The sequence below is a fragment of the Bos taurus genome, chromosome 17 (assembly GCF_002263795.3).
Source record: "Bos taurus isolate L1 Dominette 01449 registration number 42190680 breed Hereford chromosome 17, ARS-UCD2.0, whole genome shotgun sequence".
NCBI classification, from domain to species: domain Eukaryota; kingdom Metazoa; phylum Chordata; class Mammalia; order Artiodactyla; family Bovidae; genus Bos; species Bos taurus.
In genome coordinates, this window is record NC_037344.1 from 12451826 (window position 1) to 12477908 (window position 26083).

General features: G+C 42.6%; 1 protein-coding gene across 7 annotated transcripts in view; it reads left to right on the forward strand.

Moving 5' to 3' along the window:
- The window catches only part of ZNF827 (zinc finger protein 827), a 193467-nt gene that overhangs the window by 64196 nt on the left and 103188 nt on the right, over positions 1 to 26083 (forward strand). For all 7 annotated transcript variants that reach the window (XM_015475366.3, XM_059876244.1, XM_059876239.1 and 4 more), the window contains exon 5: positions 9888 to 10121. In XM_015475366.3, the coding sequence (XP_015330852.2) occupies positions 9888 to 10121 (234 nt within the window). The remainder of the gene's footprint in view (positions 1 to 9887; positions 10122 to 26083) is intronic.

A 26083-nucleotide genomic window follows, 5' to 3' on the forward strand; every position in this document is an offset into this window, starting at 1 on the left:
GATTTCTTTGGAAGAAATGATGCTGAAGCTGAAACTCCAATACTTTGGCCACCTCATGGGAAGAGTTGACTCATTGGAAAAGACTCTGATGCTGGGAGGGATTGGGGGCAGGAGGAGAAGGAGACGACAGAGGATGAGATGGCTGGATGGCATCACTGACTCAATGGATATGAATCTGAGTGAATTCTGGGAGTTGGTGATGGACAGGGAGACCTGGTGTGCTGGGATTCATGGGGTCGCAAGACACGACTGAGTGACTGAAGTGAACTGAACTGAACTGATGCTACTTCACTTTAAAAAAGATTTGCAAATTCACAACCAACTCTATAGTGCTGTCAAGAGGCTGGATGGAAAAGATGATCCATGGAAAGAAAGCAAAAGGGAGCCTCCAACAGTGGGAGCACCTTGGTGTTGACCAGGAACTCGGCTGGTAGGGCCAAGTCTAGGAACCAGAGTCTTGTATAAAGTTAAGTAACAGCCTGTCTGCAGTTTAGCAGCTCAACACAATAGCCATTCACTTAGCTCATGAGTTTGGGCGTCTTTGACCAGGGTGCTTCTTCTGGTCTCTCCTGGCCTGACTCATTGGTTGCAGGACCTTGCCAGGTTGCCATGGCATGGCTGGTCTCAGATGGCTCCAGCCAGGATGGCCTCTTTCTGTTCCCCAGGGTCTTCCATCCTTCAGTGGGTTTGCCCGAGCTTGCCCATGTGGCAGCTGGACTGGGTTCCAAAGGAGAGAGCAGCAGTGCTTCCGGTCTCAGGGGGCTGGACTCAGAACCAGCCCAGCATCACTTCCACCACCTTCCAGTGACCAAAGCCAACCACAACTGCAGCCCAGATTCAAAGGGCAGGAGAATCTCCACCTCTTAATGGCAGGAGCTGTGGAGTCACATGACAAAACAGGTGGGTTTTCCAGGAGAGGAATCACAATCTTCATTTGGTGGAGTTCTTCAGACTCTGGGTGGGTGTTCCATGAAGACAAAAAAAACCATTACAGAACCAGAGTGTCAGTATGGTCATTTAAAATGACAGGTGGGACCGTCAAGAGGAGATGTCATTTGGGGCAGGTGGGCACCGACTTCCCTGGAAAGTGTTGGAAATCTATTATCCAGTCATTAGTTTTTCTTTTTTTCTGGTCTCAAGTCACCTCAAGCTGTTCCTACATACAAGTCACTTCACCACTGTTTGTACAACTTATTTTTTTTTGGATATGTTAATAGCATGAATTCACAATGCAGTTTTCTTTCCCATTTACTCCTGGCTTGAGGCCTGGTTGGTTTTTCAGGACTGGCTCTTCCTGCTTTTGACAAGGGAGAGATCCGCTCTGTTAAGTGATGACTGCAGGTAGCCACGCTTGCTCATTGTGTGTGGCTTGGAATAGTTTGGTTCACAGAGAAGAGCCGTATTTATTTATTTTAAAGGTCTGTGGCATTGCTTATTGCTATTACCCTTGACCTTGCTCCAGAGACACTTTTGTTTCCCTTTGTTACTATGTCTATAATCGCAGTAGCTTCACAGGGACTTGCGTGGCCCTGGTCTGGGGACATAGATCCTGAAGTATGACTTAGGATTAGCTCAGATGTGGATAAAAAATGTAATGAAATATAATGAGAAATATAAGATGGTTAAGACATTGCTAAACACTAAATATATAACGACTTAAGACCAATTAAGTGGTTTACCTTATGAAAGAACAAGATCTGAAAATATTTAGCTAATGTTTGAAACCTTCTATTTGAATATAATATGCTTCACTGTTACTAGCTATGATTTAATGAAATCTTGGCTTTCCTTATGACTTCAGCAGGCAATTTATTTTCTTCTCACACCAAGTGCATCAAGTAGTCAAAAGAAAAAAAAATCCCAGATACCCAAACAGATCATACGTTCTTACGTATGGTTACAAGGGAACTTGGGTCACTCCAACAGCCCTGATTTGTAATCTGGAGAGTTGAGCTCTGATTCTATCATGAATGAGCTGTATGACTTTAAAAAGGTCGTATCATTCTCTGAGACTGTATTTTTTTATTGTAAAATGATGGATTGAAAAACAGCAATGATTTTCATTTTGTGTGTTTGTTTTTAAACAAATCCATTTTTATCAAGCAAAATCTTAAAGTACAGACTCAATATATAAAGCACAAAAATACATAATTTATGTATTTAAAATTTAATTTTATCTTTTATGTTCTCATTTATTACATTTATTTCTTCTAAAAGTCCAGCAATTAGAAAAAAGTTGCTAAGTGATAAGCCCTGAACATGAAATTAGTGTTATGATGAGTGTTATGAGCAGTATTAGCATCTAGTATGTTTCTATAAATTTATTTTGCTGATTGCAGCTTCAAGAAATATCATTTACACAAGGGCATTGTGACAAATGAGATAATATTTTTAACAATTTGCCTTGTAATCTCATGATCCCTTTAATTAAATTTGTTCAGCTGCTTGAACAGAGAGTACGATAATAAAAAGTTTTTGCTTCTAAGTTGACACATTTAGCAACTGCCCTTATTCCTTATCATAATAAAGGGCAGACACAAAACATCCTAAACTTTCAATAGGCACTAAAGCTATCTGTAATTCTATATTAACTACTTGGTTATTACTCAGTTGCTTTGCCGACGGTGCTAGTGGTAAAGAATTTGCCTGCCAGTGCTGGAGACTCAAGGAATGTGGGTTTGATCCCTGGGTTGGGAAGAGTCCCTGAAGAAGGAAATGGTTACCTGCTCCAGTATTCTTGCCTGGGAAATCCCATGGACGGAGGAGCCTGGCGGGCTACAGTCCATGGGGTTCCAAAGAGTTAAACACAGTTGCGCACACATGAGCATGCATTGCTCTGTGACTGATATTTGAAAGTTTATTTTATCTCTCTAGTCTCATTTTTCATCTACACAGTGGGAACAGTGGTAGTACTACTTCAAGGGGTTGTTGAGAGGATCAGATAAATTAATCCAAATACTCTCTGGCCCATACTAAGTGCTTTGTAAATGAAAGCACCAAGTATGTCTATATATGTCTACATGTTTCTGTCTGTCAGCCATGATCAGAAGCTTCATCACAGTAGACACACTTGAAACTTTTCTTACATCTGGGTTAAGGCAGTGTTCCTCCGCCAGAGGCGTGCTCAGGGGGTAGTTGCAATGTCTAGAGAAATGGTTTTCATGACTGGGAAATGCTGTTGGCATATAATGGGTAGAGGCTAGGGATGCTCCTGGACCCCCTTCTATTTATAGGATAATTTCCCCAAAGCCTGGTAGGCTGCAGTCCATGGGGTTGCAAAGAATCGGTCACGACTGAGTGACTTCACTTTCACTTTCCCCAAAGCAAATTATCCAGCCCAGAATGTCAGTGTTGCTGAGGTTGAGAAAGCCTGATTTAAGGCATGCATGTAGACCCTACTGATGCCATAATTGTACATTTTACATGCATAGGCCTGAATTTTTGGCAAGATTAGTGCATGTGCTCAGTCACTTTATTCGTATCTGACTCTTTTGTGATCCCATGGACTGTCCCCTGCCAGGCTTCTCTGTTCATGAGATTTCCCAGGTAAGGAATACTGGAGTGGGTTGCCATGCCTTCCTCCAGGGGATCTTCCTGACCCAGGGCTCAAACCCTAGTTTCCTATATCTCCTGCATTGCAGGTGGATTCTTTACCACTGAGCCATTGGGGAAGCCACATATAACCAAAATGCTGCCACTCCTATGAGGCAGGAAGAACAAGTGATACACTAGACTGAATTAACTTGTTAATGTAAGTTAACCTATCAGTGGTCTCCAGTGAGATAAAATTTTATATATAACAGAGCTAAGGATCCACATTTTAAAATGAACTTTTAAATTAAGTTAAATAATTTTAAAAGCTTCGCTTTGAAACCGATATTTGTTGGAACCCCTGAAGCTTGACCTAGGGTTCCTTGGGATATTTTTTGAAAACCACCAATCTGCGGTCCCTTCCTGGTCCAAGAGTCTTTGGCTCTGCTTTAGGGGGAGGTAGTAAATAAAATTCTCAATGGCCTAACTTTTTCATGGAGCAGCTCAGTAGTCACAAAATTGCCAGACTCTGAACTGAAAGAGAGCTCTGTCTTATTAAACTCAAGGAAAGTGTCGTTTTCCTTCACCAGAGGGAATGGACAAGGCGAAACAGAAGCAGTCATGTTGCAGACTCTTCTTCCGCCCTCTTAGATCTTTAGAAAATTCTTCCCTACCAGAAAATGTCCCTTTCCTTCAGGTTACATCCCACCCTTTCCTCATTTCTCACTAACGATGCTTAGTTCACGCCAGATCACTTCTGTCCAACGCCCACGGTGCAACTGCTTGGCTCAGTATCCTTAAAGGCACTTGGACTGTGTCGGAGAGAAAGGAGAGAGCTTGGGTGTGTTTTCAGCAAGAAGCCCTGAAGTCTAGTGTCTGATGTGAAGGAGTCAGTCCCTTAACCTCTTGGGGCCTTGGTTCCTTCACCTCTAAGATGAAGACGGTAACAGTACTTGTTTCCTGTGGTTGATGGAAGGATCAATTCCTGTATAACAATTCAAATGCTAGTTGTGTGCATCATTGAAACAAATAGTGGTCTTTTTAAAAAATATATTCTTATTTGGCTTTGCTGGGTCTTAGTCGTGGCACATGGGATCTTTAGTTGTGACATACAATCTCTTAGTTGTGACATGTGGGATTTCGTTCCCTAAGCAGGGATCAAACCCAGGCCCCCTGCATTGGGAGCATAGAGTCTTAGCCACTGTACTACCAGGGAAGTCTCCAAATAACGGTCTTTAAGGAAGTTATGTAGCATTGTCCTGGGGTCACAGATGGGAGGGGCTTGGACAGAATCTAAGTATGTATTGATGACACTGATGACACCTTGCTAGAATGACGGTTCCTTTTACAACTCATTAATGCTGGCCTATTAGAAACTTGGAATCATTTTATCCCAGTGGCTTCTCCATTCCTTTCCCATATTAGCATTTATCTTGAATCCTTTCTAAATCCTGATTTAGAAAAAAACTGATTTATTTCCTTTCAATGGCAACCCAGCTCCGTTGAGTGCATTGACTTAACAGATACACATAATTTTTAGTCATAATTTTCTCAGGTCACAGAATGCTTGAACAGTGAGAGGCGGGGGTCTCTTGGTTAGTTGGGCTTCCTTGCTGCATTAAGTAGAGTGTCTGGAAGCTTTAAGATACATAAACAGAAGTCGAGGCAGTTGCTGGGAAAGTTCTTTATGAATTGAGTTCCATATGTGCACAGATCTTCTTAGTGGTAAGAGTGGAGCAAAGACTAGGCAGTGAGTCATAGATTACTGCTTTTCTCTAGCAATTTCTCCAAAGAGAAAGAAAACATCTTTAGTTCCACCTTTCTCTGTAAAAGATAATAGGTTTTTTTTTTAAAGTATGATAGTAAAAAAAATGATGGCAATTATTGTCATATTAATTTTAAAATATAAGACTTTATATACTATTCTCAGTGCAGATATTTCTGATAATTGAAAGAAAGCAGTGTAGCCTTCATATTGCTATTTTTAAATCATCTTTTTAGACCTAAATGTTTGGGAAATTTAAACTTGGACGAATGAGGGTTTCCCACATATTTTTTGATACGTCATTAGCTACATTTACATCTCCCTAGCACATTGTTCATTTTATGCCATTCTTGACATTGTCAGAATGAAAACCAGGTATGAAGTACCTTGCAAATTTATAAAATAGCAACAAAAACAGCAACATACAGCTTGTGTATTTTTTTTCAGTGTCATTGCAATTCTGTTAGATTTGGGTTGTGCTAACAATGCCAAATATCTTTTTTTGCCCCTTAAATCTTACATAGCATGTATTCTGACTAATGCTCCCAAAAGCTACCTTGTACCTTCAGAGAACATTAGCTCAATGGTTGTCGTCTCCAACAGTTGGGATTTGCTTCTAGGGCTCCAGCAGTTTCTTATTTCTTTCCTAGCCTCACCTTAATATTTTTTAAAGTTTCAAAAATAAAATATGCAGATCTAAAGCATTTTAAAAATACATAACCAGTCACTTCGTATTGTTCCTTCCCAGAGAACTGAAGTTACAGACTTAATAGACAGCATCCGTTTAATTACTCTGTGTCCACTAAATTAGGATACCCTTGGAAAAGGTTTTATGAAGGACTCTGGAAGAAAGGCTTAGGTGAGAGAAACTTTAGGAGATGGCTGATAAAAAACTCCTCCAGAAGTAGTTGAAAGGGGAGAAATGTGCTAAACAAACAGGATTCTCTTAGGAGTTACCTTCTGTAGAGGTCCAAAATACATGCTTGGACATTGCTCTAGGCACGGCTTTGTTTTCTTGGGTTCAGTTTCCAAAGGCATTGTCCCCACTGGACCAGATTTTCAGCGCTTTTCTGGAGATTCTTCTGGGTTCCTCCTTTAGTAATACCAAAGTCCAAGTGATGAGTCAGAAACGCCTTAATAAGAGTTGTAGTGTAGTAGCAGAGCTTTTACCTTTATCTGGGAAGTTTTATCCCGGATCTGATGATACCTTGGGAAAGCACTTCCGATTGCCTTTGGTAAAATATTTTGGGATTCATAGTTCTTGTTTACCATGAGTTGTAATGAATGGAGTGCCAACAGGTATCACTGATTTGTGACCAACATATTTTATTCATTCAACAAATATATGTTGAGTACCTACTATGTGTTGTTCCAGGCCCTGTTCTACACCCTCAAGGTACGTCAGCATTTAAAAAAAAAAGGTCGTTGCCTGTGATGATGGGAAGTAGACAGGATGCAGTGAGCATCCGCTCTGCCTCCTAGCTCATTTTTGAAAGGTTTAACATACTCCCTGGGCTCTCCAGATGGCTCAGTGGATAAAGAACCCACCTGCAGTGCAGGAAATGCAGGAGATGCAGCTTCCATCCTTGGGTCAGGAACGTCTCCTGGAGGAAGGCATGGCAGCCCACTCCAGTATACTTGGCTGGAGAATCTCATGAACAGAGGAAATTGGCAGACTGTGGTCCGTGGGGTCACAAAGAGTCAGACATGGCTGAAGCGACTGAGCTCGAATGTACTCCCCAGACCTCAGGAAGGATGCCCATGACAGACACACCTCTCTTCATAATGCACCAACTCATGAGCTTCCTATTTGTTAAGTAAACAGGGCTTTTCTGTTTCTTGACCCAAAAGGATTTTTACAGTGTCATTCACTTTATAACTACCTGTTAAACTCTACATATCAGTTTTATGCACATTTTTAATGACATTTTATTTCACAATAAAACGAATTTTTTGAGGGAGAAAGTGAAAAAATAAAAAGAAAGAAAACCCCATAAAGGTCATCGCCTTCATGAAAACCTATCTTTGAACTAGAGAAGTAGACCATAAATTGTTAACATAATAAACAAGAAAATGATGTAGTATGGGTTCGTGTGTTGGGGCTGTCTTGGTGGCTCACACAACAGAAATGTATCTCTCATCATTCTGGAGGTGCGAGATGAAGGTGCGGGCAGGTTTGGTTTCTCCTGCGGCCTCTCTCCTTGGCTTCAGGATGACTGCCTTCTTGCTGCGTCCCTCATGGTCTTTATGTGTGTATGCACATCCTTCGTGTCTCTTTCATTCTCAGGACACCAACCATATTGGATCAGGGTCACACTCGACCCTAATGGCCTCATTTAACCAGTTACCTCCCCGTCTCCAAATACAGTCACACTGGGAGTTAGGCCTTCCGTATATGTATCTGGGGAGGTGGGCAGACAAAATCCAGTCCACAATGAAGTGTTTTCCGGTGATAAACATTTTGGAGTAAAAAGGAAAGTTAAAGTTGGGTAAGAGAGATCGGGGGTACTGTGGGGTGGGGGTTGCAGTCTTGATTAGGATGGTCAGGGCCTTCACTGAGAGGGTGGTATTTTAGCAAAGACGTGAAGGTCAAGTTACATTCAAGTGTTGGTGTAACACAGAGACCAGAGATGGAGGGATGGTGTGATGGTGGGAAGGGATACAAAGTGGACAATCCATGGACTTGGGTTTTAGTCCTAGCTCTTTATCTGTCTGGACTTCCCGGATGGCACAATGGTAAAGAACTTGCCTGCCAATGCAGGACACATAAGAGATGTGGGTTCTATCCCTGGGCAGGGAGGATCCCCTGGAGAAGGAAATGGCAACCGACTGCAGTATTCTTGCCTGGAAAATCCCATGGATGAAGAAGCCTGGCGGGCTACAGTCCATGGGGTCACAAAGAGTCGGACACAACTGGGCATGCACACTCACTTCATCTTTCAGGTAGTCAAACTTCCAAAGGTCACTAGCCTGCTGGGGTCCAGTTTCCAAATAGGCTGGTCTGTGTGAACTTCTGATTCCAGAATAAATATTCTTAGTGGGGCATGAGACAGAAAGAAAGAACTTTGTGCTTACGTATTGGCTGGAGGCAGGTGGTGGGCAGGGGGTGATAGGTGTTTGCTTTGGGGATGTATCCTTTTATTTTTTTTTCTTTGTTAAGCAGGTATCGGCTTAAGGCTCATTCTAGTAAGCGTTTCTAAAATTTCTGTATTGGGATGAGATCTTCTTTCTCAAAATACCAGTATACCTAATATAACCAACCTAAAGTTTTCCTACTCTGACCCCTTAAAGGGAAGTGAGATGCCTGTGAAAGTGGCAAGTGGTTCACGAGGCTGCTTGTCTTCCTTCTTGGTTTTTCCCAAGGAAGACCAGGAAGTAGGATGTAGCGCAGTGGGGAAGACTTGCTGTGGTATAGCCAAGCCACAGAATCCATCCCATAATAGGCCAGTCAGCTTTGTTCTGACCACACACACCACACCAGCCAACCATGCTAGAAATGGAAAAGGACTTCAGTGGAAAAACTGGTGAAATCTGACTACAATCTGGATCTTAGATCATAGCAATGGGAATTGCTTCGCTCTGACAAATGCCCCATGGTTACATAAGATGTTAACTTTAGGAAACTCTGGGTGAAGGATGTGTGGGAACTTTTTGTATCATCTTTGCAGCTTTTCTGCAAAACTAAAATTACATTTAGAAAATAATATTTTTTTTTCCTTTAAAAATGCCCATTATGGGCTAGGAGATAATTTGGACTACAAGATATAGGCCAGCAAGACAGCACCAAATACATGCCCCACTCTTTGTGGGGCTGTAGCGGTCAGCTTATATGATAAGGCAAAAGAAGTGACTTAGCAGCAGCAGCAGCAGCAGCAGCATCACATCTCTGTGCTGAGCTTTTCTCTTTGACAGATTCTCCATCCTCACCTGACCACTGCTGTCCAGGTTTTTGCTTGGATTATTGCCATGAACTCATGTTTAGGGGCTCCCCTGGTGGCTCAGACCATAAAGAATCTGCCTGCAATGTGGGAGACCCAGGTTCAATCCCTGGGTCTGGAAGACCCCCTGGAAAAGGAAATGACAACCCACTCTGGTGTTCTTGCCTGGAGAGTTACATGGACAGAGGAGCCTGGCGGGCTACAGTCCATGGGGTCACAAAGAGTCAGACACGACTGAGCGACTAACATGTTTATATTCAATGTTTTATGGCAGAGCAACTGTTTGAATGCATTATTCTATAACAGGATTAGGTAGGGAGAGTGCTAAGAGGTCAGAGAGGCAGTGACATATGCTGGAAAGAAGACATTGAGGGAAACCAAAGAGAAAATGCCCAGACACTTTGTAGAGGCAACACTTCTTGAAATATGATAAGTTCCAAAGATTCAGAAGCCCACACTCTCCTAAGTCCTGCTCTCATGGAGTGTCTTGTATTTTGTGCCAAGGGCTCAGCCTATTTTGATGGGGTTGTGGTCCCTCCGGTATTAGCTCGGTGTGTTCATGCATTCCAAACTTCATTCAGTTGGGAGTAGCTAAGAGCAGGAGTGGTCTCTCGTATATGTATATGTATGTAATCCCTTTCTTCTTTTGACAGCTGCAAATCAGAAGGAGCCCATGAATCTCAATTTTAAAATAAAAGAGGAGCCTAAGGAAGAGGAGACCCTAAGCGTCACATTGCCTCGGTCCAGCTATGTGTTCAGCCCCGAGTCTGAAGTGTCAGCCGCGAGCATCTCTGAGGACACGCTTAAGCCCCAGGAAGCAAAGGGCAACGTGCTAAGACGGGATATGTCAGTTAAAGCAGCATCGGAACTTCTCATGAAACTATCAGGTACTTGATTTCTTCTAAAATATTCACATACTGATACCATCACTTGCAAGCCAACTGGGCTACCCATGGGTTACATTAGCCTGTTGGCAGCAATATCACATTATTAAGGTAAAGTCAGGAATGACTGGCTTACTTGTCTTAAATTCATGTGTTTCGTGTATAAATTTGTTTGTGGATGTTAGCCGTGTACCTGTCTTATTAAATACGCTCCTCTTTTCCTGATTATGACTGCAAATTGTTGGGAAACACTGCTGCTTTTCTAAGATGATGTAGGTCATAATTTTAAATGGGTTCTAATGACATGCAAAGCACTTCTGTTAATTGATCAAAATGTCTTTCCTTCCTAATAGAGGACCTTGCACTGTTTGGTGTTTTTGTACTGTTTTCTTTACGAACCATTAAAAATATTTTTCTGAACTTAATAAACCATTAAGACGGCACTTGAAGTGATTAGCAATAGAGTAGCAATGAGATTTTATAAATAGAAATTTCTCATAATGGAATATTATAGTAATTAATCTAAGTTCTTGAGACAAATAATATTTTTGTTAGTATATAAACGTCATTTCAGCTTATCCAATTTTGGCAGATTGGTTTAGAATTTGAAATTCATGTATTTTGGATTTCTTTTCCCACCCAGTCTCCTATCTGTCCATGAGCTTCAGAACAGATAAAAATTTAGTGTGCTTTGAAAAATTTAGTGTGTTTGGAAGTACATGCTTCCCAGGTGTTACTAGTGGTAAAGAATCCCCCTGTAGGTTCTTTAATGCAGAAGATGTAAGAGATGCAAGTTTAATTCCTGGGTCAGGAAGATCCTCTGGAGGAGGGCATGGCAACCCACTCCAGTATTCTGCCTGGAGAATCCCATAGACAGGGGAGTCTGGCGGGCTACAGTCCCTAGGGTTGCAAAGAGTCAGTCACGACTGAAGGGCTTAGCACACGTACAGAGCAAGAAACACATGTGTAGTATAAAATTCAAAGGTATGACTTTAAAAACAGGGAAAGAAAAGTTATGTTAATAATAATACTTACCAAATCACAGCCCATCCTTAGTTCATTGCTGCTTAAAGATAATTTTTAGAAAGTCAGAATGCTGGTATGGATCCTACTTGGAGGATGGTAAATTCAGTTTGTAATTTACAATGCTTGGAGGATGAAAGCAAGAAATGTATTAGTGAGACCCCTACCTAGTGTCATTTCACCAGCAGTTGTGTGTTTCTGGTTGACCGGTAGGTTGGAAAGTAAGAAATTAATAATTATTTACTTAAAATTATTGCATCAGAACAGTTGAAATTCCTGTATTTGCCAGTGGTGGGATTAAGAATTCTTTCCTGTGATGTGAATTTAAAACACACTGGAACTTCCAGGGGGCATGATTTGTTACAGATAAAGCATAATACAATGATTATATCCTTACCATCACCCCATTTTTCTAAACTGATGGTGCAGTTTCTCCTATGTAAATGGGAGGTCTTGCAAGGTTGTGCTAATTGCTAAAAGCTGCTAGTTTAAAAGAAAACTTGTTCAGGCCAACATGCTTTCATAATTTGAACCCTCCCTCCTATGTCAAAAGCTCTTGGTAACATCCAGTAATCTATTGGCTTTCTAGTCAAATCAAGGAGGTCACACAGCTCTCTCCTCCTTCTCTCATAACATGGACTGGCATATTATGACTTTAACTCTCTTCCAACAGTGACTCCTGTCCCCTCCTAATGGTAAGATTCTAGCGTGTAATATTTCTGTTTCAGAGTTTGCTGCATAGCCAGCATTGCGAGCTGAGAAAGCTGGGGTGGCCCCAAAAGATAATATGCAAACACAAGATCGAAGGAAAGATGTTCTCTAAGGAAACAGTTTTATCCTAATTCTTTTGGATGATGCGATTTGAGACAATGAAGTATGAAATCATTTCCTGGGTAGTAATGAGATCCCCAAAATAGAATACGGCTAGGCGGCCATGCACATTTAATGATATTTGTGGTCAGTAATGGCTCTTCTGAATGCTTATGTTGAGTGTTAGTGAATACACATGCTGTGGAGCTCCACGATAGTTGAATCGGAAATTCCCTGGCGGTCCAGTGGGTAGGACTCCTTGCTTTCATCGCCGAGTACAGGGGTTTGATCCCCAGCCTGGGAGCTAAGATCCCGCAAGCCGTAGGGTGCAACCAAACTTTAAAAAAAAAAGAAAACAAAAAAGACAACAGTTGATTGGATGACCTGTTCATATTTCCAAAGGCATCTCCTCTGCTTCGTGCTGTGGAAATGAAAACTTGTTTGAAGACTAAGATAAGCATGTTTTGCCCTGAAAAAATTTCCCAAGCATTCTGTGCGCTTTGATTTAGGTTAAAGAAATACGTACCACAGTCCCTACCTTCTAGATACTTGTGGTCTAGTCAGAAGTAATCCAGGGCAGTGGAATGCATTCAATCAGTGCTTTGCACTTGGAACTTCGTACTTGTACAGTCTAGCAGATTGTGGCCAGGAAACTGTGAAGAAGTCTCCAAGTCATTCCTAAAAATAGGAGTGTGACTTGAAAATAACAAGTGTCTTTTCATTCCTAAGCCACAAAGGTAAAGAGACCTCACCTTTTATTAGGTTTAAAGTGGGCATTAGTGTTTCTAATCACGGACAGATTGGTGCTTTTGGGAGAAGGAAGATGTTAGGAAGAAAACCTCCTATGCTGTGTTTCCTCAAGTTATAATTTTAGCAATTCTGTGTTTATGCCCTGAAAGGCATCTGAGGAGAGGACCTGTCTGGGTCCTCGGGCCCCCCTTTTTCCGTGGTATTTCCTCCTGTCCCTGTATAGACAGGAGTAGCGTCTATGCTTCTCATCTGATATCCCTACAGGTATTCCTATGTGTGGGAGTCCCTGCGTTGCTAATTTTCTTTTATAGTCTTCTGTTCCCCTGGGGAAAATCCATATGGTGCAGAAGAGTTGGATGAGAAAAGTATGTCCCATGTATCACCGTACATTTTTTTCCTTCTTTAAGTTTTGACCCAAGGAATACCTAAATGTGGAATAAGAGAATTTTTCTTCTCTGTTACTTATTTCTTTGACTTTCAAAGCTATGATCTGCCATAGCTTAGGTCCTTTCAATCTTTTCCGTGAATTAACAAGAGGAAACTAGTCAACAATGTCAGCTGCCTCATTTCCAGTTTTAAATTAATTTATGTTAAGTCCTTCGTGATGGATGTTGGGCTCACGGCCAGGTCAGATATCATGTGAAACTTCCCTAGGTGGAGAAACCTCTGTAGTTATATTGTTTTCCAAATTGACATTTCTGTTTCATGAGGAAAACACAGATGTGTTAGTGACCAGGCAAAATTTTTCATTCACTGTGTGTTTAGGAAAATCTGAGTTTTCTTCCTTCCTTGTGGCTAAAGTCCTATTTCCAGTTGTTAGTTGGGCAGTCAAGTTCCTGGCAGCTGGGCCAAGTAACTTGATTACCATAAAGAAAGCAACCCACTCTAAGAAAACCACTGGGTGTCTGGGACTACCTGTTGTTATGTGACACAAGGCAGCCAAGATAATCAGACTTTTCTGCTAAGCATATAGTTGCCAAAGATAATTCCCAGAAGTCCTGATTTAAAAAGACCCAAATCCTGAAATCAAATTCAGAGGCTACATAACATCAGACAGACAAAGAGAATCAAGTCACTGTTAACCTCTGGTTTTGCAGCGTCTAGTGACTTTGAAAACTTAAAGAGCAGATGTGTTATCCCAGGTATGATGTAGTGCCCTAAGTGACACAAAGTTTTATCTACTCTGTCTCTTTTGCGCTTTAAGAGAAGTAGCTGTAATGTAAATCAACCATACCTTAATAAATTAAAAAAAAGAGAAGTAGCTAGACTCAAAGAAACAAAGAAATGCCCTCTTCTCCCTGGTCATGCATATGTACAATATACCACATGTATGGTTGAACCAAGAAGTAGGCAGATAAGAATGCTGTTTAAAAATATGAATCCCATAAAAATAAGTGGCTGGAAAGCTGGAGGTATTCAGAAACATTAATGAAAAATTAGATATTTAAATTAATCTAACATGGAAGGAAAGTTATGACCAACCTAGACAGCATATTAAAAAGCAGAGACATTACTTTGCCAACAAAGGTCCGTCTAGTCAAAGCTATGGTTTTTCCTGTGGTCATGTATGGATGTGAGAGTTGGACTGTGAAGAAAGCTGAGTGCTGAAGAATTGACGCTTTTGAACTGTGGTGTTGGATAAGACTCTTAAGAGTCCCTTGGACTGCACGGAGATCCAGCCAGTCCATCCTAAAGGAAACCAGTACTGAGTGTTCTTTGGAAGGACTGATGCTAAGGCTGAAACTCCAGTACTTTGGCCACCTCATGCAAAGAGTTGACTCATTGGAAAAGACTCTGATGCTGGGAGGGATTAGGGGCAGGAGGAGAAGGGGATGACAGAGGATGAGATGGCTGGATGGCATCACCGACTCGATGCACATGAGTTTGAGTCAACTCCGGGAGTTGGTGATAGACAGGGAGGCCTGGCATGCCGTGATTCATGGGGTTGCAAAGAGTTGGACATGACTGAGCGACTGAACTGAACTGAACATGGTAAATGAAACCTCCCATTAGATCTTAATTCAAAACATGTATATTGGGTTTCTTTTTCCCATGCTCAAAGAAGGAAGCCACATGGATTCATATTGATTTCCGATTTATATTCATTTATCCCTACCTAGTCTTGGAGGGAAATATAAATTATAATTGCCTCTTGTAGAGGAATCCAGGCAGGTCCTGGATTTGAAATACATAGTGATGTACAGCTCAGGGAATCATCTGTGTAAGAAAGGGCTTCAGTGCAGAGATATTGAGAAGCAGGTAAACTTGGGTAGGATGAAGTTTTAAGGTGAATTCAATCTCCAAGGTGAGCTGAAACGGAGAGGAAAGGTACTCAAAGATTGACTTTGTTAACAGTTTTAATTAGGGCCCCTTTGGTTTTAAGTAACAAATCTTCTTCAGCCAGTTTAGACAAGAAAGGGAATTTAATAGGAGGTGCACATTTTGCGGGACGGGTCGAGGGGGTGCTTCCCCAGTGGGTCAGTGGTAAAGAATCTGCCTGCAATGCAGGAGCTGCAGGAGACGCAGGTTTGGTCCCTGGGTTAGGAAGACCCTCTGGAGTGGGACATGGCAACCCACTCCAGTATTCTTTGCTGGAGAATCCCATGGACAGAGGAACCAGGAGGGCTACGGTCCATAGGGTCGCAGAGTTGGCCACGACGGAAGTGACTTAGCACGCACGCATACACATTTGGGGTTGACTCATGGAGTGAACCCAAGGGCAGGGGGACAGCAGGGCGTCAGGCCTCCACTGAAGCCAGGGGTTGGGGGAGGGACCTGTATGGAGCCCAGGAGGTCCTTGCTCATCCCTGCTTCTGTGCTCGTAAATGGGTTTTTTCTGATACCCAGCCCATGTGGTAGAACATGGCAATTGCCAACAACTTGTGAGTATACCTCTTGTTCAAAAGAGCAGCTGGACAGAAATGTCTTAGTCCCAATTACAAATTCCAGCTGATTGTGTCCGCTCTGGTGGGGGCCCACTAGAGGAAACTCCTGTTACATCTGGGGAGAAAGACATGTTGAACAGACCTGGCTACAGTCGTGTAGGATGGCTGGGAGGAGAAGAATCCCTAGAATCACACCTCGGATGGGCAAGAGTGAGGGTGGTGTGAGACCAGGAAGAGAAGCAATATGAACGAGCCCCCAAAAGTGAATGGTCACCGCTGTTATTTAAATATTGGATGTAAGCGTGTTTGGCCTTTGGGTGGTGTTTGCCTTTCCTTTCTGGTGGAGTTTTGCAGAAAACTGCCCAGCCAGGAGCTGACCTAGCCAGTAGCAACTCTGTGTATCCTGAGGCCGTGCTCCTCAAAGTGTGGTCCCCAGAGGAGCAGAGTCAGTATGAGTTGGAGAAGATAGAATTCTCCAGGCAAGAATACTGGAGTCTCCAGGGGAATCTTCCCTATCCAGGGATCGAACCCAGGTCTCCTGGATTGCAGATGGATTCTTTACTGTCTGAGACACCAGGGAAGCTCCTTAGAAAGTTAATAGAAATGCAAATTCTAGAGTTCTTCTATGGACCCAGTTGAAATGCTGAGCTTTTTTATAAGTAATTCTGAAAGCTTTGTTTTGAGAAGCTCTGTGCCAAGGAAATGGTTAATTAGAGATGTAAGTTTTGTTCATCCGAAAAGAGTGCCTCAGCTTGGAACTGACAGAGAAGAAAGCTCTCTTTTTTGTTTGTTTTGTTTTTTAATTGGAGGAAAATTGTTTTACAATATTGCGTTTATTTCAGCCATAATTATACATATATTGCCTCCTTTTTGAGCCTCCCTCCCCTCCCCCCATCCCACCCTTATCTTAAATGCACATTTTACTTTTAAAAAAGAATCATCTCTCTTCAGTGGAGATTCTTTTTAATTTATTAGGAAAAAAATGGTGACCGGGAATGTTTTTTAGAAGGGCATGTGTCCCTAATAAATCAAGGATGGCATTGCTGGTGAGCCTCAGATAATACTATTTGTTTCCATGTTCTTTGCTGTGAAATTTCATGATTATTTCTGGGCAACGTGTACATTCTTTTAAGGGGGAGAATCTCCCCACCCTCACCCCCAACAAATGAAAGATTATGTCCGAGACTCTAAAGAATTCATTGAGATAAAGTAGAGATTTTAGCTAAGTAAGTTCTCAGGGAAAAACTATTCACTGTTCTATTTAGTATTTCTCCCTTGGAAAATTGTCGTCTATCAAACTTTATAAGCTATGACTTCTGCATGACTTCAGGAATAATCTATAGGGATGGAAAATAGGTATTTTCGGTTTATATTAATGTCATCTCACATTGCCTTCCTTCAAACTTACAAGTTATTTCACTGAATGGTGGAAAGAACCCAGAAGCCTGGTTTTCCCTGGTTCCCATGATTCTCCCTGCTTACACACCATGGAAAGGAACTCACTCCTAGACTGAACACGTTGGACATGCTAGCAAACTATAAAAGAGCTAAAGAGTAATTTAGAAGCGTCAGTTAAAAAAAAAAAAAAAAAGTATTAATGCTGTCTGTTTAGCACATTGTCAAATACGTGATGCTGAGGAATTTGAAAGCATGAAAATGTCAAAATGGCCTAGTCTAATCAGTCTGAAATGGAAAAAAATGCTTTTTTTTCCACTTCAACTTTTTTTAAGCACCTGGAGAAACCTATTGAACCTGGTACCCCACTTTTCTAATAATGCATGTATTTTGTTTATTTTATTTTATTTGGCTGCATTGGATCTTAGTTGCAGGATGCGGGATCTTTCGTTGCAGCGCACAGACTCTCTAGTTCTGGCATGCTGGCTTAGTTGCTCTGTGGCATGTAGGATCTTAGTTCCTTGACCAGGGATGGAATATGTGTCTTCTGCATTGCAAAGCAGATTGTTAACCACTGGCCCACCAGGGAAGTCCCATAATCATGTATATATTTTAGATTGCTACGTTTGCCTGCCTGCTAAGTCTGCTAAGTCACTTCAGTCGTGTCTGACTCTGTGTGACCCCATAGACGGCAGCCCACCAGGCTCCGCCGTCCCCGGGATTCTCCAGGCAAGAACACTGGAGTGGGTTGCCATTTCCTTCTCCAATGCATGAAAGTGAAAAGTGAAAGTGAAGTCGCTCAGTCGTGTCCGACCCTCAGCAACCCCATGGACTGCAGCCCACCAGGCTCCTCCGTCCGTGGGATTTGCCAGGCAGGAGTACTGGAGTGGGATGCCATTGCCTTCTCCGGATTGCTACGTTTAGGGGACTTCTAAACTGCTTTTGTAAACACCATCCTACTTTCTCAGTATCTTTATTGAGATATAATTTGCATACCATAAAAGTTACCTGTTTAAAGTATACCATTCAGTGGCTTTTAGCGTATTCACAGAGTTCCATAACCATCACCAGTTCCAGTGGCAGAATATTTTTATCACCCCAGAGAGAAACTCCGTACCCAGTTACTCCTTACCCCGCTTCTTCTCCCAGTACCCTCCCAGCTGCTAATCCACTGTCTCTCCATAGATTTTTCCTGTTGTGGACATTCCGTATGAATGTAATCACCCATGAGTGTCTTTCACTTAGCATGATGTTTTCAAGGCCCATCTCTCTTGTAACGTGCATCCGTACCTCATTCCTTTTTATGGCAGAATAATGTTCCATTAATATTATTGGAATGAATACACCAGTAATACTCATTTTATACATGGTATAAAATGGATATACCACAGTTTGTTTATCGATTCATCTATTGTTGAACAATTGGGTTGTTTCCCAACGTTTGCTGATAAGAACTTTCATGTACAAGTTTTGTGTAGACGTGGGTTTCATTTCTCTTGGGTATATACCTCAGAGTGGAATTCCTGGGTCAGATGGTAGCTCTGTGTTTAACATTTTGAGAAATTGCCAAGCTGTTTCCCAAAGCAGCTGCACCATTGTATATCCCCACAGTGATGTATGGGAGTTTCAGTTTTTCCACATCCTTGCCAAAAGTTGTTATTGTCTGTCTGTTTTATTATAGCCATCGTCTAGGTGTGAGGTAGTATCTCCTTGTGGTCTTGATTTTCATTTCCCAGATGGCTAATGTTGTTGAGCATATTTTTGTGTGCTTTTTGGCCATTTGTATACCTTCTTTGGAGAAATGTCTACTCAAGTTCTTTCGCTTCTTTTAAATGATTTGTCTTTCTATTTTTGAGTTGTAAAATTTTCTTATATATTCTGGATATAAGTCTCTTATCAGATATATGATTTGCAAATACTTTCTCTCATCCTGCTTTTCACTTTTTTGATGGTATTATTTGCAGTGCAAAAGGTTTTACTTATAATCCAATTTGTTTCTCTTTTGTTGCTTGTGATAGGGAATTATCACATTTCCATAATTCCAAAAATTGGGTAAAAAATGGAGGCTTGTTTACTATTAACATGAAAGCCTGTCTTTATGTACATTTTTACCGTATTTAGTTTTCAGATATAAGGACTATGAAACCTAATTTGTTGAATAGATACCTCCATGGTGGGGTTGACCTCTGTGATTTCTGTATTTGCTATAACATTTTGTACTTCAGCTGATAGCAAAGAATATTTATATGTCAGCTTTATTTTTAAAATTTTTATTGGAATATAGTCGGTTTGCAATGTTGTGTTGGTTTCAGGCATACAGCAAAGTGTATCAGTTATGCATATCCATATATCCACCCTTTTTAAGATTCTTTTCCCATATAGCTCATTACAGGGTATTGAGTAGGGTTCCCTGTGCTATGCAGTAGGTCCTTTCTAGTTATCTGTTTTCTATATAGTAGCGTATACATGTCCGTCCCAATCTGCCAGTTTATCCCTTACCCCTGCTTTCCCCTTGGTAACCATAAGTTTGTTCTCTGTACCTGTAATTCTGTTTGTTTTGTAGATAAGTTCATTGTACTGCTTTGTTTAGAGTTCACATATAAGTGATACCATACATTTGCTTTTCTCTGTCGGCTTTTTAAAGGACTTCTAATAAATATAACCAACGGTGGTCTTACCAGTAATGAGGTCACTCTGTCATTGCCATAGGTATCCTAAGCAGCTCTCAGGATGTATGTATCTGTGTGTGTATACTTAAGACATATACACAGAAAACCCATAACTGGGGAAGTTAAATCTTAAATAAGGAATTAGACTCTTTTTCTAAGCACTTGAAAACTCAGCGAGAATTGCAGAGGTTTGGAGTGCAAAAACACTCTCTTATACAAACAGGGAATAGAATGCTTTAATAAGATAAACATGTGACCTGTTTATGTACCCAGAGAATTCCTTTCTTGAAGGTCTAGATCTTGTTAAGCTTATAGGATGTACCTTGGTGTTATTTACCTGGCTGTTTAGACAAGACCGAGTGGGAAAGAGCTTCGTGCAGTTCTGGGAGGGCAAGAAGAGGAAACTTCTTTTTCCCTTAGGGTCCTCACCCCTGGGCCGCCCTTTAGCTTTCTTGTCCCGGCTCCCTCTCCTCCCACACTGAGACCTGGGCCTCAGAAAGGCTGGACTCCAAAGGGCGCTTGTTTTATTATCATCTCCCTGGTGCACAGCTCATATATTAATATAGCTATGAACATTTGTATTGGCCTGTGTTCCAGAAACCGGGCAGAAGCTCGGAAAGGAATTTCATGGGCTCTACCTTCATTCCAGATTCCTTTTCTGTTTGGCCAGATTGGGTGAGAGAGGGCCAGAGGGCAGGAGGTGCCAGGAAGAGTCGGGACTGGTGAAGGGGTTCTAGGTCCCTTACAGTACTGAGCAGAAGAATTGCGAATGACGCCTAGGAAATGTGTTCACCGCTGGCATGCCTGTCTCTGGTATTCCTGCGTTGATTTCTGTTTTTCGATAGAAATACAAAACCATTTCTGCAGACATTATCTTATCCAGGACACAGACAGTGGCACGGAGAAGCCATGAGTAAATAGTATTTGATGGTGACGGCTCTAAGAAGAAGCTTTACTTTCTGAGGGAGCCGATTGCAAATATTTGAGTAACCAGTCAAACATTCTGTTCTGTTTTTCACTGAGAGGACAAATTTCCCTGCCAGGTAGAAACGGTGTGTCTTGCCCATGCCTTAGAATCTCTTACACCACTCTAGCTTCTTCTGGCTCCCTGCTTCAGACGTTTTAGTGCAGTCGTGGTCTTGTGAGGCAGAGCATAGCTATTATTTTCCTCAACGAGAGCTCTAAAGCATTCTCATTCCATGATGGTTTTTCTTCTTGTTGCCATATTAACCTTTCACTTTTAACTTATTCATGTCACAGAAGGGGAACATTTGCATGTATAATTAAACCCCATGTCCTCTGTGCCCATCTGGGCACAGGCTGGTATCACAGACCTCCCTCTGGAGAGGAGACTCCTCTGTCTGCTGCCAAGTGGCCACATCCCACTGGGCTGGGGCTCAGCTGGGTGTTGGTCCCCGGGCCGTCCGCACCCAGAGCACTGAAGATGCACACGGGGTGAGAGCAATGGCGGCTGTTTCCGCTGAGCAGGGCAGTGTCCGTGTTGCCCGAGAAGGGAACACTTTCCCGAAGAGAGCTGTTTCTCCCTTATGGCTTCTGTCACTTTTCTAGGAGGCGAAGGCTTGAAGAGTGCTATTTTCTCATTATCAAAGTGTGAGGACCTAGCACACGCTCAGTCTTCTTCCTAAGAAGTCTTCTGTTTACTCTGCTGCTGCTGCTGCTAAGTCACTTCAGTCGTGTCCGACTCTGTGTGACCCCATAGACGGCAGCCCACCAGGCTCCCCTGTCCCTGGGATTCTCCAGGCAAGAACACTGGAATGGGTTGCCATTTCCTTCTCCAATGCATGAAGGTGAAAACTCTACACATGTATATATTTTGGGAAGATCCCCTGGAGAAGGGAATGGCTACCCACCCCAGTATTCTTGCCTAGGAAATCCCATGGACAGAGGAGCCTGGCGGGCTACAGTCGCAAAGAGTAGGACACACTGAGAGACTCATACTTTGACTTTGTTTGTTTTCCCCATATGTAGGCTGTCTTGAGTTTGTGCTGTGCATTGGTTTACTTCCTATTTTCTGAATATGGGCCAGCAGCTGGATTCAAGCCTATTTCCTGGTTTCCCATGGCTGCCACATGCTTCTCTCCACAGCTGGAGAAGTGGGGACAATGACCAAACATACATGTGACGTGCCACCATTTATCGTAATTTCAAAATCGAGTGGTGAGCATCACAGTTTAAAGAATATGTCACGAACTTCTTTCCTTATTCCTCCTATTGCTACCTTAGCTCTGTAAACCCACCTAAACACACACACACACACACACACGCAAACACACACTACCCTCCTGTTGCTGCCAAGGTTTTTCCTGCCCTTTTGGAGTCGCAGCCATCAGGACAGCCTTTCTGGAAGTTCCTGTGATCCATGTCCGTGTTGCCAAAGGTAAACTTAATAGCCTTCTGGTTGAGAGGGAGAGAAACCCTTAGCAAAGCTGAAGCCTTACTGGGACTGAAGGGGAAATGGCAGTGATCTCTGGGATGTATCTTGGGAGCAGAATCATTGTGCCTCTCTCCATGTTTAAATATCGGTAGGAGAGACTTCCCTGGTAGTCCAGTGGTTAAGACTCCACGCTTCCAAAGCAGAGGCCAGAGTTCAGTCCCTGGCCAGGGAATTAAGATCACGCAGCATAGGTGAAAAATAAAAAATTTAAATATTGGTAGCAGTCTTCCCTTGGGATTCACCAGTGCCTTTGTAGCCAAGCTACTGGGTGATATGTAGGTAATATTTTTTGCACTTTTTTAAAAGCTGTGGAATACAGAAGAAAACTGGGGACTTGGGATAATTTAAATGAGATGAATGATTATCTCCTTTCAATCACTTGTGCTAAAACCTTTCAAACCCTATCCTACCTGGAAATCCTACCCGGATACTGTTCAAGGGCATCCCTGGTGGCTCAGATGGTGAAGAGTCCACCTGCAGTGCAGGAGACCTGGGTCCGATCCCTGGGTGCGGAAGATCCCCTGGAGAAGGGAACCCACTCCAGCATTCTGGCCTGGAGAATTGCATGGACAGAGGAGCTTGGCAGGCTACAGACCATGGGGTCACAAAGGAGCGACATTGCCGAGTGACTGAGCGTGCACATCTTGCACATACCATACTGTTTAAAAGAGTTTCTCCTAAAATGCTCATGGCAGAAGGCTGGTATGACTCCTTCTCAGTTTTCTTGAAGACCCTGAGGCTGAAGTCCTCACCCCGTGTGTAACAGGGGCAGCTCAAGCAGGAGGGCCAAGTTCTCAGCCGAGGGCCCCCCTCCTCATCACTCTGCCCCAGTGGAGTGGTGTCACTCTCCACCACCTGTGCTAGAGAGGACAGGGGAACAGAGAGAGGAAGGGACATTAAGATGAGTCACTCAGGCTAATTGCAAGTAGGTTTGATTTTAAAACATGTGGGAAAGAATGTTGAAAACCAGCCAGAATCCATGCACTCAGAGTCTCCTAGAAGTATGTGGAGTTACAGCCCACAGGGAACGGGTCCCACTGTCGCATGGTCCCATCCCCACTCCGGGGACCCCCACAGATTGGGTCCCAAGGCTGGTGCCCCATCGTAAGCAGAGGCTCACCTATCATCCACCATGAAGGCTTTGATTTTGGGCAAAAGTTCATAAAGTTTTCTTGGAGCATTCAATGAACCGTGTACTTTAGCTCTTCTCTACTTCTCATCACACCTTTCCATTTCTTCTTAGGGTGTTCTTTGTTTTCTTTCCCTTGTTCATTCACTCAGCACTATTTATTGAGCCCTTGATGCTGCTGCTGCTTCTGCTAAGTCGCTTCAGTTGTGTCCGACTCTGTGTGACCCCATAGACGGCAGCCCACCAGGCTCCCCCGTCCCTGGGATTCTCCAGGCAAGAACACTGGAGTGGGTTGCCATTTCCTTCTCCAATGCATGAAAGTGAAAAGTGAAAGTGAAGTCGCTCAGTCATGTCAGACTCTTAGCGACCTCATGGACTGCAGCCTACCAGGCTCCTTCATCCATGGGATTTTCCAGGCAAGAGTACTGGAGTGGGGTGCCATTGCCTTCTCCAATTTGAGCCCTTACTAATTTCCAATTTAATTACTGATTTAATTGAGCCGAAGAATTGATGCTTTTGAACTGTGGTGTTGGAGAAGACTCTTGAGAGTCCCTTGGACTGCAAGGAGATCCAACCAGTCCATCCAAAAGGAGATCATTCCTGGGTGTTCATTGGAAGGACTGATGCTGAAGTTGAAACTCCAATACTTACCTCATGAGAAGAGTTGACTCATTGGAAAAGACCCTGATGCTGGGAAAGATTGAGGGCAGGAGGAGAAGGGGGCGACAGAGGATGAGATGGCTGGATGGCATCACTGACTCGATGGATATGGGTTTGGGTGGACTCCGGGAGTTCGTAATGGACAGGGAGGCCTGGCGTGCTGCAGTTCATGGGGTTGCAAAGAGTCGGACATGACTGAGTGACTGAATTGAACTGAACTACTAGTTTCCAAGCCTCCTTTTGGCCACTAGGGCTACCAAGGTGAACAAGACAGTGTCCTTTCCTGGTGACCCTGTGTTCCTGTCCCATCCCATCCCCCTGCTCATGCTCATGCTGGGTTCCAGTTATTATGTTGTTATGCAGTGTTCTGCTTTCTGCACCATCTCTCCAGCCCTTCCCTGCCTTCTGGAAACACTGACCGATGGAAGAGAAGCCGTCAGGGCTTCTCAACAGAGATATCCTTGGGACACGATTCAGTAATATTTAGCACCACCTAAGAAAAGCATTTTAAACTTGTCTGCATATACTAAAGCCCTTTTACCATCTGTTAGTGGAAAATATTTAAAAGTTTGGTAAAACTCTTAGTGATTGAAATAAAACTCTTGGTATGCGCCTTCCTCTCGTTGGGCATTAAGGGCTCACTCTGCTTTGTCTTCCTCATTGAGGGTCAGGCAATGGCCCACCCACCACCAGGCAGAGATGGACCTTGCTTTTTGGTCAGTTTTTTTAAATATCAGCAGGACTTCTGAATCTTTCAGGAGTTGTGTTTAAAATCTACTTGTGCGTCCCCCCCCAGCCCAACCCCATCCTTCCTGCATTCAGGTTCATAGAAGGGTATACAAAGGCTTATTAATCACAACAGATGAGGTGGACAGGACTTAGATTTATTAAGTGGCAAAGAATAATGATGTTAAATCGCTTTAGGTTTAGATCAGATACTTGAATTGACCCTTTTTCCCTTTTTTTAAAAATGTGAGACAAGAAAAGTATATTCTGGACATTAGATGAAAAATAGGTTAATTTTTTAAAAATGAGATCATTTGGAATGGTACCAAATGGCAGACATACAGTTTAAATGCACCTCTTTAGCTAATTTCTCGTGAAATCATCAAATGAAAACAAGATGATTGGGAGAGGTTTTACATTAACACCGGGACACTCAGAGTTCAACAGATAATGACTGGCCCCCTCCACAGCCTCTGCTGGCCGGAGAAGCTCATCTCCCGGAGCCCTCGGTGACTCAAAGATTTTAATTCTTGTCCTCTGGATAGAAGTGAAATCGAATGCAGCCCTTGTGTGTGATGCTCGTATTCTGACTTGTGATCATCTACCACGTGGCCGGTCTGAGGGACCTTCCTTTGTGTCAGGGAGCCCCCTACATAGTTTAACCCTGGGCAGTGTCAGGCCCTGACTCAAGTCCAGAATTTGTGCTGCTGCTCTGAGCTCAGTTTTGTGGCTGGAAACATTGGCAAATGCCCAGCTGAGTTATCTCGGGCAGGAACCTCTTGCATTACTTGCTGATGTCGGGGAGGCAAAAACTAATTGAAGAATGCTCAGAAGAATAAAGTTCAAGTACTTTGCTCTGATGAAAAAGGATATGTTTCTTGGATCCCTGAAAGGGAACTTCCAGGTCTCATTTCAGTCTTTATGATCTTTAAAGTTTGAGTTCTGTTCTTTTTTAGGGCGTATTTTTCCTTGCAGATTCAGAACAACTAATAAAATGGAATGCTGGGTGCTCCTTATGGTGTCTTTCTGAGTTGACCTCCTACTTAGCCCTGTCCACTTAATTGTGAATTCTAGTGTCCATAGCTGTCTCCTCAGACCTTCATTAATTCTCCTTCCTAAGTTTACCAAGTAGTATACTGATAGAGATGGGAAATGCAACTTCACTTGTGGTTTTGGTGATCCAATTCAAAGGGCCAATTCGGATCGAATATTTGAAGTTTTTATAGGAATAAAACATGTGAGGGGGGTGTGTGATAGAGAGAGAGAGAGAGAGAGAGAGAGAAGGAAGGGGGGCATACAGAAAACCTAAGCCCATAGCTTTAAACAAGATTATCCTAGTGTTTAGATTATTGTGCCTCTTTTTCACCTGGAAAAGATGGTCTAATTTTTTTTTTTTGACAAGAACCATTTTTAAAGTCTTTATTAACTTGTTGCAGTATTGTTTCTGTTTTATGTTTTGTTTT